General features: G+C 57.0%; 2 protein-coding genes across 6 annotated transcripts; one reads left to right on the forward strand and one right to left on the reverse strand.

Moving 5' to 3' along the window:
- Nucleotides 1-2,590: 2,590 nt before the first annotated feature.
- On the reverse strand, nucleotides 2,591-10,101 carry BAK1 (BCL2 antagonist/killer 1). Of its 3 annotated transcripts, none has more exons than XM_055330713.1 (7): nucleotides 9,117-10,101; nucleotides 7,029-7,129; nucleotides 5,851-5,986; nucleotides 5,345-5,488; nucleotides 4,067-4,247; nucleotides 3,858-3,938; nucleotides 2,591-2,719 (listed from the first exon to the last, which is right to left on the reverse strand). In XM_055330713.1, the coding sequence occupies exons 2-7, from the start codon at nucleotides 7,096-7,098 to the stop codon at nucleotides 2,600-2,602; spliced, it is 732 nt and encodes a 243-aa protein (XP_055186688.1). In that variant the 5' UTR covers nucleotides 7,099-7,129; nucleotides 9,117-10,101; the 3' UTR covers nucleotides 2,591-2,599. The 3 variants fall into 3 exon arrangements, with proteins under 3 accessions (XP_055186688.1, XP_055186689.1, XP_055186690.1); XM_055330714.1 differs by lacking the exon at nucleotides 9,117-10,101 and adding an exon at nucleotides 8,035-8,969; XM_055330715.1 differs by having other exon boundaries at nucleotides 2,591-3,938; nucleotides 9,117-9,387.
- Nucleotides 5,399-15,415, forward strand: LOC129513045 (uncharacterized). 3 transcript variants are annotated; one of them, XR_008665131.1, is made up of 8 exons: nucleotides 5,399-5,507; nucleotides 7,893-8,018; nucleotides 11,502-11,617; nucleotides 12,077-12,172; nucleotides 12,391-12,538; nucleotides 13,412-13,530; nucleotides 14,765-14,912; nucleotides 15,152-15,415. XR_008665131.1 is itself a non-coding variant. In XM_055330711.1 (7 exons), exons 1-7 carry the CDS (start codon nucleotides 5,441-5,443, stop codon nucleotides 15,200-15,202), a joined length of 744 nt encoding a protein of 247 aa, XP_055186686.1. In that variant the 5' UTR covers nucleotides 5,399-5,440; the 3' UTR covers nucleotides 15,203-15,415. The 3 variants fall into 3 exon arrangements, 2 of the variants coding, with proteins under 2 accessions (XP_055186686.1, XP_055186687.1); XM_055330711.1 differs by lacking the exon at nucleotides 14,765-14,912 and having other exon boundaries at nucleotides 13,412-13,551; XM_055330712.1 differs by lacking the exon at nucleotides 14,765-14,912.
- The last annotated feature ends 631 nt before the right edge of the window (nucleotides 15,416-16,046 follow it).

A 16,046-nucleotide genomic window follows, 5' to 3' on the forward strand; every position in this document is an offset into this window, starting at 1 on the left:
CTCTACTGGATCATTCACACAATTTGCTGTGGATCTGCTACCGGTCATATATGCTCAGTAGGCCAGATCACTGCTTTTTGTTTCCTATTATCTGAGGGCAGAACCCCCACCCCGGCATTTTTAATATGCCAGGGGTCTGGTGTTTACCTTTTTAACATGTCTAGCAATTGGTGAACATGCCCCAGAAGCTGGGTTTGCTAGTTTCCTGGTTCCTTTGGACACTTCCAGCAATCTTTGGTAACTCCATTCCATCTCTTCCTCTTTTCCTCACTGTCTGTCTCTCTTTGACACACACACACACACACACACACACACACACACCGAATTAGACTGAATTAAATCCATATTTTACAAGTGTCTTTGATCAGGGGCCTTTACATCTGAGGTATGTACAACTGGAGCAGGATATGGTGATGGCTTCTTTTAATTAGTGAATGAATTAATTTTATTTTAATGCTACTCCGTTGGGTCATAAAAACTTACTTTCAACTCACTGAGTGGTTTGGGCAAAGGAAGAATTTTCTTGTTTGGATGGACACCAAAGGAGGAGGTAAAACAGCAGACACGTGAAGGTAAACTGTGGGGGTGGGGTGGGGAGGCAGGGAGACAAGGGAGGCTCTGGGTACAAGGCAAGGCAGGCTTTATACCCACACTGCACAGCTGAGCAGATGACACCTGGACACGCCTCTCTCCTGGGGCTGTACTGTCCCCGTGCAGTGCCCCCACAGACAGGAATCTAGACCTCTTTGATGGAAAAGAAGCTACAATTTCAGAAGAACCAGAATTTTGAGATTTTAACTTCCTTAAAACCCGCAGAATCCATCTGCTCCCCTGCACCCGCAGGACCTCTGCCTTTCTCTGTGCCTCTCAACTTCTCACGTCTCGCTTCCGGCAGCCCCGGAATGCGCTGAGATTTCGGTTTTGGCAACTTCATCCAGGCAGAACAAAGGGCGGAGTGGTGGGGGTCGGGGTAGACTCAGGCCAAACATTTTGGGGCTCCTCACGCCTTCAGGATGGAGTTCCAAGTCCTCCCTTACAGGGACAGAGAAAGCCACAGCCCCTGCCGCTGCCGGCCGCCTTTCTTCCAGCGGTAGAAACGCCCTCAAGCGGTTCTCAAAACCCGGCCGGGCCGGCGGGGCAGGTGCACCTGAGGCCCCGCCCACCAGAGGGCACGCTGGCGTGCTTGGGGCGGCAGCGGCCATCTTGGATCCTGGCAGCCCGCCCACCTTCGCGGTCTCCGCCTTCCTGGGGCGGTGGCGCCGCGGCTGCGCGCGGGTGGACGGAGGCGAGTCGCCACCCCGCCCCTCTTGAGCCTTTGGCGGTCTTGTGCTGGAGACCAAAGGCCTCGTCCCCACCTGGCCGGCCTCTACGTAAAACTTCGAGCCAGTATCGCGGTGGCAAGTGCCGGCTCCTGCCCCTTCTACCTGGTGACTCTGGGCAGGTACCTCAGTTTCCTTTATCTGTAAAGTAGGAGTTTAAGCCTCAGCCTCACCTCCCAACCCCTCAGGTCACTGATTCTAATACTTACTGATTGGGCGTGTATGATAAATTTCTCAGCACAAGGCCTGGCATGGAGTGTGTTCCCTGTAGGTCGTCTAGGAGCTTTTCCTGCAGATTGCGGGGTGAACAGGCGGGGGGATCGCCCTGAGGGCAGTGTGTAGTGGACTTTGGTAAGACCCGAGTCCAAAGGGAGAGGGGACTGCAAGATGCCCTCAAGCAGTGAAGGTGAAGCCCCTAAGCCCTTTAGGATTTGCATGTGACCATTTTGATTTTTTTTTTAAATTTATTTATGATAGTCACAGAGAGAGAGAGAGAGAGGCAGAGACACAGGCAGAGGGAGAAGCAGGCTCCACGCACCGGGAGCCCGATGTGGGACTCGATCCCGGGTCTCCAGGATCGCGCCCTGGGCCAAAGGCAGGCGCCAAACCGCTGCGCCACCCAGGGATCCCTGCATGTGACCATTTTGGAAGGGTGTCAGAAACACAGACCGGGATGCCCAGGACTGGAAAGACTTAGTAGGAACATTTGAACGCCCCCGTGCTTGTTATTTTTATTACCCCTCGTTGCCTTCCCATAGGGACTGGGATGCAGCACAAAATTCCTGGAACGAAAAGCCCTGTGTGTGTGTGTGTGTGTGTGTGTGTGCTAGTTGTGGGGGACATGGGGAAGAGGGGACTGAGACACTGTGTCCCAGGGAGAGCCAGGTGTGAGGGAGAAGGGCCTTTTGGGCCAGGATGGATAGTGGCCCCGGGGAGAGGCATTCAAATCAGGCCTGGCGGAGGCCTCTAGGAGTCCCCAGACATGCAACTGCCCTACCAGGTCCACAGGCAGAGCCCAGCACCCTAATTTCCTAAGGGGTGGGAAACTTGCCTGGGACACAAGAGATGAGGGAGGTGCCTGGGGAGGGACCAAGGCCTTGTAGGGAGCTAGGGACTGGGAGAATCATACCCAGCCTTCTACAGGTTTGTGGAGGCCTAATAATGAGCTCTAATTCAGTAATAACCCGGGTGAATGCCAGGCATGCCTGGGTTCTCCTAGTCCAGCCTGGTGGAGTGAGGGGTAGCAGAGGATACAGAAATTAGCATATGGAATCAGGGGATTACAGTTTATTTTCAGACACACTCAGAGGGTGGGGGCTGGTCAGCGAGCTCCATCTGCATCCGCTCCCTGCATTTGGCTTAATCATGAACTTCTCTCTCCTTTCCCCCAGACCTGTAGGCTGTGCAAGATAGACAAGGTATTTCCACCTCCACTCACAGAAGGGGCTTAGGCAGGTGAGGAGTGTGAAAAGTGGGGGGTTGGAGGGTCGAGTTCAAGTATTCAGTTTTTCCATCCACACCCCCAGATTACACTGTGCCCAGGCCACAAGGGAGGATCCCAACCCTGGGGTTCCTAGTGACATTAACAGCCCTTTTCTCACTCAGAAACCTCCAGATGAGCTCCTTACCCTCTTTCCCTGACAATAGCAAACTAGTTCTAAACTCTACAGTCTGGGCAAGAAGGGGACCTCAGCACTCCACTTATCCAAGGCCCCTCCTTCCTTGTTTGAAGTGATAGGGCCAGGGTGGGCTTCACTTGTAGTGAATAGGTCGGGTTTAAATGGTAATATGTGAGAGGAAGGAAGAACACTGAGGATCTCAGGAGGCAGACTTAGGGGGTGCTGATGAAGTTGTGACAGCTCTGGTCTGCACCCCCACGCCATCCTCATCCCACCCAGACCCAGAATCCCTGAGAGTCTGCTGCAAAGGCAGTATGAGGTGGGGGCACTGGGAGAGCAGGGGGGAGAGCTTAGGAAGGGCCAGGACTGGGCTCCAGGCCCAGTAGTCACGCTCTGACCTTCTAGAACAGCTGAGTCCTACGGAATATAGAGTGGCCTACTAAACCCCCACACCTCAGACATCCTGGCTTAGACAGAGTGGTGGGTATGGTGGGGAGGGTCCTTCCAAGGGCATTATAAAAAAGCTATAACTATTAAAAATTTGGGGGAAAGTGACTCTCAGCCTCTTACTTCCCCAAGTTGTCAGTCTCCCCAGTACCCAAAGACAGGGTGGAGAGAGCCCCAGAGAGCTGAGGAAGAAGGATACAACCTGTCTCTGACAGGATGGGGCCCAGAGAGGGGGCCCATTAGCACCATGCAATGTTGGGGCACCCCTGGCAGCCTGACTGACCCTGGGCAGGGGCCCTCTCAAACTGGAGTGCCCACTTGCTAAAGCTTCTGTAATCTTGAGGAGGGCCCCTGCGGGGGCGGGGGGGTGGTGGTGGTGGTGAGGGAGAAGGCTTGGCTGAAGTCCAGGCAGAGGTGTCAGCTAGGACCCAAAGGGCCCCTCTGGGAGTCATGATTTGAAGAATCTTCGTACCACAAACTGGCCCAACAGAACCACAGACAGCACTATCAGCACGTTCAGGATGGGGCCGTTTCCCAAGTTCAGGGCTGCCACCTGCCAGGAGAGACAGAGTGGTCACAGTGGGGCTGACGGAAAATATAGGCACTCCAGGGCTGGGGCAGAGCTGGGAGAGAGAGGCGTCCCAGTAGCAGGGAGGAGGTCGCCAGTGCTTGGGCACCTACCCAGCCACCCCTCTGCGCGATCCACCGGGCAATGCAATGATGCAGCATGAAGTCGGCCACGAAGCGGGTCACCTGGCCCAGGAAGCCGGTCAGGCCGCGTTGGTAGACATGCAGGGCCAGGCGGTAGCCAAAGCCCAGGAGAGCCACCACTCGGCCCCAGTTGATGCCGCTCTCAAATAGGCTGCAGACAGAATAGTGATACTGTCAGTGGAGACCCCCAGAGGGCCCGCAGCCTGCTCTTCCTCTCCCACCATCTGGTACCCACCCGCCCTGCTCCCAGCTGGAAAGCAAAATGGCTTAGCTGTGAATCAGGGTGGCAGAGGCTGCCCCAGCCTGGCCTCAGTTTGGGAAGAGCCTGTATCTCTGTGAAAGGAGAAAAACTCAGAGGGCAGAGGAGCAGGGCGCTGCTGCTGTATTGTGGCCCCAGTGCTGTGGGGAGCATAGAGGGGCAGAGAGCAGGGAGGGCAGAGCAAGCAGACGGAGGCAGCAGGGAGATTACCTGTGGGTGTTGCTGCTGGCCTGGCAGCCCGAGAGACAGCAGAGAGAGAAGGACAAAGAGGAAGTTAGGATAGGTCCTGGAATCCGAGAGGGGCAGGTGTGGCTTCGAAGGACGGGGCAGGATGTTCCAGCTCTGAGCACTAACCCTAAATCTGTTGCCTACCCCTACTTTCACCGCAGCGTCAGTCACCTTGAGGCTGACTCCTAACCCAGATCTCACAATAGATGACACCAGTAAGTACAGCCACTGTTCTAAGCCTACTTCCTCTATTTTATAGACACGGTGTCTGAGGGCCAGAGGGTTTCACAAAGCCCGTAAGTGGCAAAGCCGAGATTTGACCCAGGCATGTGGTCTCACTAACTACAGCAGACTGCCTCTCAGACACCAGATGGTAGTAAAGGGGAAGTCATTTCCAGGACACAAGCAGCCTGTCTTTGGTAGGGAATATGATTCCAAACTGGAAGGACAGCTGTGTCTCGGCGAGGCTGGGAAGCTCTGGGGACATCCTGATCCTGGGCACCTCTCGAGTCCTGATCTATCCCGTCAAGTCCTCGGTGCCTCAGCTCACAGGAGCTGTGAGCTTATACACTGAAGATGATGAGTCTGGGCCCAGAGAGAGAGAGAGAGACAGGGGACCAACACCATGCGTGAGCTAACAGCAGGTACGGGAATGGCACAGGTGTCTCTTGACACTGACAGAGAAGCGTGTCTCTTCCAACCCATGGGCAGGATACCGTGTGAAGGCGACAGCACAGTAGAGAGGCCAGGGCTGGGGCTACCTCGAGGCAATCTTGGTGAAGTACTCATAGGCATTCTCTGCTGTCGGCTGTAGGTGCTGCAACATGGCCTGGAACTCCGAGTCATAGCGCTGGTTGATGTCGTCCCCAATGATAGCGAGCTGCCGACCCACCTGCCCCATGGTGCTGGAGGAATGGGAGCCAGGTAGGTGAGCACAGGGCAGGCAAGGCTGGGGCCTGGGCTCACGGAGAAGGGGTTCCACCTAAGATGCCTCCGGCCTAGTGGATCCCTCCTTGGAGATTCCTAACCGTGTTCTCAGATCTGAGGGCCCAGCCTGGGGTCACGGGGCACACATGCTGCCATGAAGGGTGCAAGGTCCCAGATGGAGGTGGAAGCCCAAATGAAAAAGGCAATGATGGCAGAAGGACAGGAACCCCCGGACCCCCACCCAAGGCCTCCCCAACTCCCCGACCTGCAGGGCATTGACCCCACACGAGCCTCCATCTCCCCGAAGATGTCCCAGAGGGCCTGGGGGGCTGTTGCTCACCTGCTAGGTTCTAGGGCCAAGGTGACCATTTCTGGGTCAGCTGGCACAGCCGCCCCCTCAGCCTCCTGCTCCTGCCGATGGCGGTAAAAAACATAGCTGCGGAAAACCTCCTCGGTGTCCCGGGCTACCTGCTCCTCTAAGGATCAAAGCCGGGAGTCAGGGAGGAAGGGCTGGACCAGGCAGCCCCGTGCTCTGTGGATGGGTCACCCTTCCTGAAGGCCCCAGCCGGCCTCTCCTGTGTCTTCCACGGAGGACAGTGCTAGCTGCTCCAGCCCTTCGTTAACAGCTAGCGATTTCTGTTTGGGATGAGCCTCCCAACAGCCTTGGAAAGTAGGTGAGCACTGGTGTACAGTTGGGGAAGATGAGGCCTGCAGTGTTTACATACCTGCACGAGGTCACACAGAGCGAGCCACGGAGTAACCAGGGCCTAACCCAGGCATGTGGGATTTTTAGTGTGAGCTTAGTGTGCAATGGTACCTGGCCCTATGGCTCAGAGAGTATGGAAGGCGAAATTTGAAATTGTAGCTTTTGGGCCCAGAAAAGTCACACAGGGACATAGTGACCGAGTGGAGCCCTGAGCCCGACACCCAGAGAGCAGTCTGTAGTGGGCTGGGGATGGCAGGCTTCCCTGATGGTCCCCTTGGAAGAGGGAAGAAGGGCAGCCATCTTACTTCCTCCCCCAAAGTCGTAACAATTGCTTTCGCCAGTTAGCACGCCTGACAGGGTGATAAGCCTAGGAACTTCCTTCTTTCTCTTACTGTAGGAATAGGAGAGCCACACCCCACTCTTCTCACCTCTCCTCACCCTTCCCTGCTCCTTTTTCCTTGGGATGGTGCTGTGCCCCACCTCACACTCACTCTGGGGGCTCTCCTAGCCCCTGCCCCCCCACGCCCCACCCTGCCCCCAGGCCCAGACTCCTCCCCACTCCCAGGGATTAACCTGGACTGTACTCCAGCTTCATCCCAGGGATTAACCTGGACTGTACTCCAGCTTCTGAGGCCACCCACACCCACCTGCACTGGGTGGGGAGATGCTTTTCTCCTTTATCCCAGGTGAGTGAATAGAGGGCAGGAGAGCCTGCCTATAAGTCCTGCCTGGCCCTGTCCACCTCTGCTCTCACCATCCTCTCCGACAGCCCTGGTGGTTATGGGATGGGTGAGGGGCAGAGAGACCCTTACCAGAAGTAGAAGACGGGGCAGCCTCTCCACACTCCCGCCTGGGAGGCCCTGGGCCTTGCCCGGATGCCATTTTTCAGGTCCCAGTGGAGGACCGGGTCAGCCTGTGGGGATGGGTGAGAAAAAGCAGAGATGGAGACGGGCTGGGGCTGTTGCGAGACATTCCCACCGCCCCACAGCCACAGAGAGAGGAGGAGGGGCCCCCACTCCTAGAAGACCCCATGGCCCTAGCTGTAGCCGCCTCTCATTTCACCACCTTGGGTCCCTGTGGAGTCTGCTGGCAGAATCAGAACTTCCTGAGCATTTCACTAGCAGTCCTTCAAGAGAGGGAGAAAGGTAGGGCAGTCAGGACTCACATCTAGGGACCCGGAGCCTGCAGCCAGGGCCCTGGGGAGGGATGAGAGCAGCAGTGCCCTTGTGGCTCTCAAGTCATAATTCACCTCACTCCTGGGCAAATGAGGGGAGTTTTAGAGGTCAAGGGTTCTTTCCGTTGCTCCTGGGGCCTCTTGCACCCTACCTAGCACATGCTTACCACAGGATTGCCACTTCTAGCCAATGACCCATGAAGGCTGTGCTTGAAGGGCCCACTTCCCCTTGGCCAGCCAGAGCATGCCTGATTTCCAACTCAGGCCTGTTAGCCACGAACATTTCCTGAGCACCTTCGCCTTACTTACTTCTCCCACTCCTCCAGGGGTGCCAGACACTGAAAATGTACATCCACTCAGCAAGGTAAGCATCAGCAGACCCATTCTACAGGGGGTGAAGTGAGGGACCAAGAAGTTAGGGAGGGGCCCAAGGGAGTCAGATCGGTAATGGGAACCTCCAGGAGCTCATACCTTCAATTCTAACTTAAGATTGATTTTCCAGTTTATAGGCCTCAGGGGGTACCCTTTCAAGGCGAGGGGACCTGTGTACAGCCCACCGGTGCTCTCCCCATTCCTGCCTGCAGTGAGCTGAGGAAGCCTTCTCTGCGGCTCCCCCCCCCCCCCACAGGTACCGTATCACATACCTGCTCTCCTGTCCCCAGCCCCGTTTTCCTCTTTGCTCAGTGCTGGCCACAGCCCTGATCTGCTCTGTGAACCCTCGGCCAAGGGAGTGTTTCCTGGACGTGAGCTGTTTCACTTTCAATTTGCACCCCTTCATAGCCAACCACCCCCCCAGGCTGCCTCTGTCAGCCTTTTGGGGAAGTGCTCCTCCTCCCACCCCTGGGGAAGGTGTAGTCCAACCCTGGGCCAAGCACCGTCACCTCCTCCCCTCCTGGAGGACCTGAGAGCACCCTCCCCGCCTACCTCCTGCCTCTCAGGCCTGGGGCCTTTTTTGAAAGTGCCCCAAGGCAGGGGCTCTCAGGAAGGGGTGTGGAGGGCTCTCCGCCTCAGCATTTACTGGGGGCAGGGGTAGGGAGAAGGTAGGGCCTCCCCTCCTCCAGCCCTGGGAGCCAGTGCAGATTGCTTGGCACACCCCCACCCCTGCTGCTCCTTCCGGAACAGGATGCCCTTCCCTCTCCCCTGTCCCCAAACAAAAGTGGCACCCCGAGGACAGCCCGGCAGGAGGATGCTGACTGCACAACCAACTCCAACTACCCCTAGCCCAGGGGCTCACTGCTGGGAAGTAGGAGGGGTGTCAGAGCAGCCCCCAGGGCCAGAGGCCTGTGCCATCCTGCCCTCATCCAATGGCCTGACTTCCTGGTAAGGGGAGTCCAGTGCTCTCCACTTTCTAGGCCTAGATGTTCCCTAGGGGGAGATACCTGCTTGGGAAGCTCCTGGGGCAGAAAGAAGCACTATGTGAGTTCTCTCCCTGCCCTTGACCTTGGCTCTGACCTCCGATTCCCAACTCCACCTCTAACCCCCACTGCAAAAGGACCCGGTTCTTTGGTGCCCAGGGCCAGGGCAGGGTCTCGGGGGTGGGCAGGTGGGGGGGAAACTGTCTGAGGGGCAGCCAGAGGGAATCGGCCCCCAGCAGGGGTTGGCTGCCCAGGCAAGCCTCCAGACCTACCGTCCACCCCCCCCCCCCCGCCCCAACCTGGCTGCCTGCAGACCCCTGGGTCTGGGGCTGCTGAATGCTGCGAGGATGGGCAAGACCCTCCTACCTTACCTGCGGGGCTCTAGCCCAGTCCTGGGATGGCTCACAGGGCCGAGGCCAAAGATCCTGAGAGGCCAGCAGCTGTTCCCTGGGGGCTGGGTGCCCAGGCCCAGCTTCTAGGAACAGGCGTCAGGAGAGTCCTGGAGTCTGGACGCAGCCTCAGCCTGTCACGGCGTGGCCCTAGTGCCTCGAGAAGCTGCGGTGATCCTAGAGGTGCCGGCTGCTCCGGCTCCGATCAGCTCCCCCTAGAGGAAGCTGCTGTGTGGCCGCCGGATGCGGATGCTGAGCCCCTGGCTTGGGGGTCGGTCTAGGCTCTCACGTGGGGGAGGCGCTCCACCCCCCACACTTGGCCCCGGTCAGGAAGTGTGGCTTCTCCTCTCCCACTCCTGATGCCCAGTCCTGGCCTTTGATCTTCACCCCCTTTCATCAATCAGTACCAATAAAAAAGCCAGGATGGCAGAGTTTCTTAAGCACCACAGTGTGCCTTGCACTTTAGCGAGGGACCCTTATCCCTCTGAATCTTTTCAGTAACCCCTGGAAGTAGGTGCCATCCACTACACCTGTTTTACAGATGAACAAACTGAGACTCAGCGGGTTTAAGGAACTCCCTAGGTCACTAAGCTGGGTTTATAATCAAGTCTGTGGATGCCGTGGGGAATAATACCACTAAATTGAGATTCCACGTGCAATTGAGATGTGTACCCAAGGCACCTTGGTGGTCTCCAGAGATTCGAAATCCTGAAGGTGACAGACACGTAGACAGAGATGAAAACAGGGGTGTCTGGGTACCACCTGGGCACGTGCCAGTGGATGCTGCGAGGAGAGAAAAGAGGAAGGGCAGATAGCATCTAGCTGTAGGGACCGGTTCTCAAGGGCAGGGGCAGCCCCGACCAGGGAAGGACAAGCCAGGTAGAGAGGGGTGTGTACAGAGGCCCCAAGAGCCCCTGCCCCCTTCTCCGTCCAGGTACCTCCAGCTTCCTCTACCAGCCCCCCCACCCCCCATGCCTCCTGGAGCCTACCCCAAATCCACTGCCTCATACCTCCTTCCCCTGCCTCATGACTCTTCCCTCTCTGCCCCCAACTAATCCCCCCCTACCATGTCTTCCTCCCAGCCTCCCCATCCCCGTCACCCTCCATCTGACCTTTGCCTTCTAGAACTCCTGGAGGTTTCCAACTGGAGGTTTTAATTTGGAAACTCCTCCTGTTCTTAAGCAGTTGGTGGAGGTGGCTGCTACAGCCCCTCCCTTGGAGTCAGGGTCCCTCAGGATGGAGACCCCAGCTTCAACCCCTCAATCCCGAATTTTGGGCCGCTCCTCCATGTTCCGCTTTTTCCGTAGCCTGGTGGGGAGCAAGGGCAGCCTAAAGAGCTCTGACAAGGGCCTGATGGGGAGTCAGGCATGCCCCTCACAAGAGCAAGATGCCACCCCCCTGATGATAAACTGCCAGGAAGGGGTGGGGAGGAAGGAGCTGAGGCCACCCACCACACTGTCCTACACGCTCTCTGTGGCTTTGCCACAGCACAATTCCTTGGGGCTAGGGATGGGGGACACAGGGGCCCAGATCCCCACTCCCGTGGAGGTCCTGAGGGTGGGGGCCCAGGGTGGAGAGGTGAAGCCCATCCTGTCTAGGGGAAGCCAGAAGATGCTGGGCAGCCCATCGGAGAAGAAGGAAAGGGAAAAGAAAGAAGGCAGTAGGGGAGGCCTCCAGAGATACAAGGACCTCAGACAAGTGAGGGACTGGGCTGTGGGGGGCAGGTAGGGGCCTTGGATGGGGGGACTGGGGGAAGATATGGAGCTGAGATGGGAGGACCCATATTGAGGAGGGTCCAGGAATATAGGTCTTCAGATGGATAGAGGACTGGAGTAAGGCCCTCACCTGGGTGTAGAAGGGACAGATATATCGAGGATAGGAGGGAAACTGAGGGGCTTGGGGACCAGAGATGGGGTGAGTCTTCCCACAAGTCAGGGGTTGTGGGTGGAGGCACCAAAGATGAGAGAAGGACAGGCTGGGGATCGGGAGGGGCGAGTGCAAGGGTGAGCCAGGCTGCCATGGCTTCCCAGCTCCTTCCTGGTCCCCACTCTACCCTATCTTCCCTCCCCATTCTCTCCCTCCTGGTCCCCACTCCCATGGGGACCTGGCATCACTCCCTGTGAGGAAGAGGGCCCACCTCCTCTTCTGTTCTCCACCTTCCTCCTCACTCTGCCTTCAAGGAGGGATACCCCCCTGTACAGTGAAGACCCTAGAGGGCCAAGCAGGGATCTGTTGGAGGTGGGATCTGTTGGAGGGGCTTGAGCAGGGCCCATGGGAGGGCCTTAGGGAGTTTGGGGGGTTTAAGGAAGCCTTTGTCACATCTCTGGCTCCACCTGCCACCCCCATCTGACTCTGCTTTGGGGTCAGGGGCCACTTTGTCCAAGCATTGGAGGTGGAACAAGCATGCCCACAGAGGTCTGTGGGGCCACTGGAGGTCTGCCCCAAGACCTTCACCAGGGAGGAGAAGGAGTGTCTGCTTGACGGTGAGTGTGGTGGCCATAGGCATTGAGACAGTGCCAGAAATAGGCCCTCTTCCTAAGACTCGTTAGGGGTGTGGGGCCTGGAATGGAAGGACAAGGGATAAGTATGAGGGAAGGAGGGGAGGGAGGGGGCAGGCCGCCTGGATTTGAATCCCTTCTGGTGCACTATGCCAAGCTGTGGGATGGGGGCAAGTTGCTCAACCATTCTGTGCCTCAGTTTCCTTACCTACAGAATGGGAATGGAGCAGTATCTACCTTAGGGGGCAGGTGCAAGGAGTCAGTGAGATGCTCTTTGGAAAGTGCTTAGTGCTATGCCTGGCACATAGGAGTTGTTTGCTAAGAAAACGAGGCACCTCACCCTCACTTGAGCCTGCTTGGTGTGTCCCCATCCTGCTGGGCCCAACTAGGCCTGGGCTTACCCCTCGTTCCTGTCAGCCTGTCAGTTACACTGCTCCTTCACAGGAGACCTCAGGCTGGCCTCTTCGAAGGTCGGGGCAACTCCTTGGAACTGACTCCTCACCTTGTACAAGCAGCTTCAGAAATCAGCCATGGCCAAAGGTCTGTGGGACTAGGCTGGGGCAATAGAGGGGGTGAAGCCTGGGTCGGGGCCCCAACCCACATGTTGTGAGGCCCCGGGATTTGTGGCTTGGGCAGACCCCTCTCAGTCCTTGGGGAGCTGTTCCCTCCTGCCTTTTGTTTTATCTGGGGGTGGGGGTGGGGCTGCAGGCTTGGGTTCTTTTCCTCCTCACCTGTTCAGCAACCGGGCATTCCCTCAGTTTCCTCTCAAGGAAAGCTTGTCTGATGAGGAGAAAGGCAAGGAAGAGGAAATGGAGGAAGATGACAGCTCCTTCAAGCTCTGTGTCCCAGGCATTGTCCCCCTGCAGTCACCGCTGCCTAAGACTTTTAGATCAACCGATACAGTGGGTAAGTGCAGCGTGCAACCTGCCCTCAGGCCCAGAGGGCTCCCCTTTGACTGAGGCTCATGGGTGTGATACCAGTTCTTACCACCAGGTGGGACCAGAGGACCTAAGATGACTACTGGAGACGGGTTGGGGGGCCTGAGTCACGCTTAGTCTGGCTTGAGTCCTTTCTCAGCATTGGGGAGGCAGTGAGGTGGGGACTGTGACTGGGGCTTGCGCTCCAGGAGCATCACCCTTTCTGAGCCCAGAATTCTAACTTGTTTGGTGCCCCTTGCTGCCCAGACACAGTGAGCAAGGATGGGAATAGCTTAACATGATAGCATAACGTGATCATTGCTGTCGTGTACATAGCCATTATTACTATGGGCCAGACCCTCTTCTGAACACTTTTCATGAAATACCATATCACAACCCCGAGGTAGGTCCCATTATAATATCTACTTCATAGTGAGGAAGCAGAGGCACAGATAGGTTAAGTAACTTGTCCAAGGTCACACAGCTAGTAAGTGGCAGAGCTGGGATTTGAACCAGGGGAGTTTGGGTAGTTCCAGATCCTTGTTCTTGAGTCTATGGCTGGTAGAAAGTGGGGGCAGGTGTTTGTCCCTGGCATGCTCTCCCCAGGAGGTGAGGAAACTCACACTCATGCATGTAGGAGGGAGCCCACGGCCAGTGAGCTTCCAGGGGGAAGTCAGGGAGGTGGGGAGGAGCTGTGTGGCTGGCTCCAGGTAATGGAGATATAGGGGCTGGGGTTGGAGATGACCAGGGACTGCACAGGGCTGGGATGAGGTCTGGAGAGTCGGAGCCACCTTTTCTTCCATCCCCAGCAGGTTTCTCCACCCTCTCCTGCCTGTCCCATGCCCATCTCTCTGATTCTCAGGTTTCGTGGAGTCGGAGTTAAAGAACCTTCTGATAGTTCAACGGGAGTCCGGTCTCTGGAAGATGGGCAGCCATGAGGGCCGAGAGCTGCTGACCCAGCCAGAGATCACCCTGGAGGAGGTGGGCATTGTGGATGGCCAGGTACTTCTGGCCTGTCCCAACCACCACTCCTCTGCCTAAGGCCATTGGAGAAAGTAGGGCCTCCTACCTCCATAGGCCCCTGGCCCTGGCCTCAAATTCCCAGGGCCTGGATAGGGAAGGCATGATTCCCTCTTGGTAGTATTTCTGAGGGTAGGAGCCTGACCCCCGGTGCACACACACTTGCCCAGCAGTCTCTCCATCTCTTACTTGACCCCATAATGTTGCTCTTTTCCTGTTTTCTCTCCTAATCCCCCCATGCTTCCTCCCATAAACGCTCATCGGTTACCCATCTGTGTCGCACCATGGCCCACTCACTGCCCACCCTCCTTGACATCAGCCTTCAAGGTCAGGCCTGTCCCAGCTTCTCTGAGCACACACAGGTGGATCTGTTATTGAAAGAAGCGTTGATGTGCTTTTTGAATTAATTTTCATTCATTCATCAACTCATTCTTTCATTCTGTGGACATTTGGCCCGGATAGCCTCTATAGTTTCCTTTTGTAGGAAAATGAAGGAAAGAGTGTAGGGTTCAGAGACCAAAGGCTTTAGTTGAAGCCTTGTTTTGGCATGGATTTTCTCTGTGCTTTGGATGCGGGCTGTGGCATCTTTACTTGTAAAGGGAGACTGGTGGGAGGATCAGATGGCACTTGATCTTAGCCAAATGGCCGAGAAGTGAGTGAAGGATCAAACATGATGAAGAGGGGGTACCTGCCAGTGCCAAGGGCACTCTGGTGTTAGGGATGTGACTTTCCCCTTTGGGGGAGTGAATACCAGGAATGCCTGTCCCCATCCCCTGGGCACTGAGGAGCAGCCTTCTCATTGTCCTGAGTCACAATGTTCCCTTGTGCTCTAGGGAACTAGGCTGTGCACCCCATCCTAGACTACAGAGGGTGGTCAGCTCTGGCAGGGCCCCTTGCTTTTGCCTTTTCACGCTAAAGGGACCTCTAGTCACCCTTCCCGCCCTCTTCTTACCCCTATCCTCTCCAGAACCATCCTTGAGTCAGTCTGCCCCTGTCCCAGGGGTACGGGTCACGGTCCTGGGGTAGCCTGAGCAGTATTGGGGGCCCGTAGGGAGTTTCCGGGTTGTGGCAGGTCGGGGCCCAGCCCAGTCCTCACTTGGGGGACAGAGCTGCCTCAGGAATGTCTTCCTTCTATGGGTGTTTTGAGGGTCCTGTCCTCATGACCACTCCCTACTCTCTCCTTATCTGCCCTCAGGGACACCAAGCTGAGGGGGAAGGAAGCCACCCACCAGCCTTTGGGGAAATGCTGGGGACCTAGGGGAGGGGCGCTGAGGCAGCTGAAACACCACTCTAGGCTGGAGGGAAGGGTGCAGAGTCCCCGTGGTGTGGTATCCAGGACAGAGGTGAGGGAAGGGAGGGCTTGGCTGGGGTGCCTGACTCCTGGGGCTCCAAGGACCACCTCCCCCATCAAGTTGGAGGGAGGAGGATCCCTCATTTAGTGGGAGGGAGGTGGACTGGGCTGGCTGTGGGGAGATGGGGGAGGGTCTGGCATGACCTCAGGGTGCTTATCTCTGGGGGTACAGAGCAGGAAGGGAGAGCCCACGGAGCTGATGCCTCTTTCTTCACCCATTTCTAACCCTAGCACTTGCTCCTGGAGGAGATGGACGAGATGGGAAACCGGTCCCCAGAGTGAAGCTGGTGTTGGCCCGAGTCTGCTTGCTCCCAGGTCCCTTCAGCCCCAGTAGAAGTTTAGCCTCTCTCATGAGGGCACACCCGAGGCGCCCCTGGGGCCAAGGGGTCTTAAGATCAATGGTATTCATGCGTCTGCAGGGTGAGCTGCCCAGCAGTGTCTCCACTCACCAGACTCAGGCCTGTGCTATTATTAATAAAACCCTCTTTGACTTTGGCCTCCTTGGCTATCTCTGGAGCTCACTCCTCATCCTCAGGCTAGGTGCCAGCTCAGTTTACCCAGGATCTCAGTCTAGCCCTCAGTGTGGCAGCCCTAACCACAGAGCCCTGGGTTCTAGCGGAGGGGCTGCAGTGGGGCATCTAAGCTGCAGGGTCAGAGGCTTGGTGTACCTGCCTGGGTGGTCCAGAATGCCAGGGAAGCCCCTGTGACCACAGGGCCAGACCCTGTGAGTGGGAGCATCCCTGACTTCCCTCCCTCTAAAGTTCCCAAGCCAGGCAGGCGGCCTGACGGGGAAGATCCGGGAATTCTGCAGCAGGAAGTTCCTGCCAGCTACCACAGGGACAAAGCCAGGAAAGCAGCCTTGGGGTCATGGGGAGCTGCTTGGAGACTGGGCTGGGGGCAGGTAAGGGGTCCCCGGGAGTGACACAGGAGGGCCGCTGCTATAGGGGTGGGGGCTGGGCCCCATCCTGCTGCCCCTGGTTACAGCCCCTCTATGCCATGCTCAGTGCTAGGTGCCTCAGGGATCTTGGCTAGAGGGAGGTCCAGACAACTAGAAGACCCAAATCTTCATCCCAGAAGCAAGGATAGGCTTGAGTTGGGGGAAATGCTGTGCCCATACTGGCCATGG

The sequence above is a fragment of the Nyctereutes procyonoides genome, unplaced genomic scaffold (assembly GCF_905146905.1).
Source record: "Nyctereutes procyonoides isolate TBG_1078 unplaced genomic scaffold, NYPRO_anot_genome, whole genome shotgun sequence".
Lineage (NCBI taxonomy): Eukaryota > Metazoa > Chordata > Mammalia > Carnivora > Canidae > Nyctereutes > Nyctereutes procyonoides.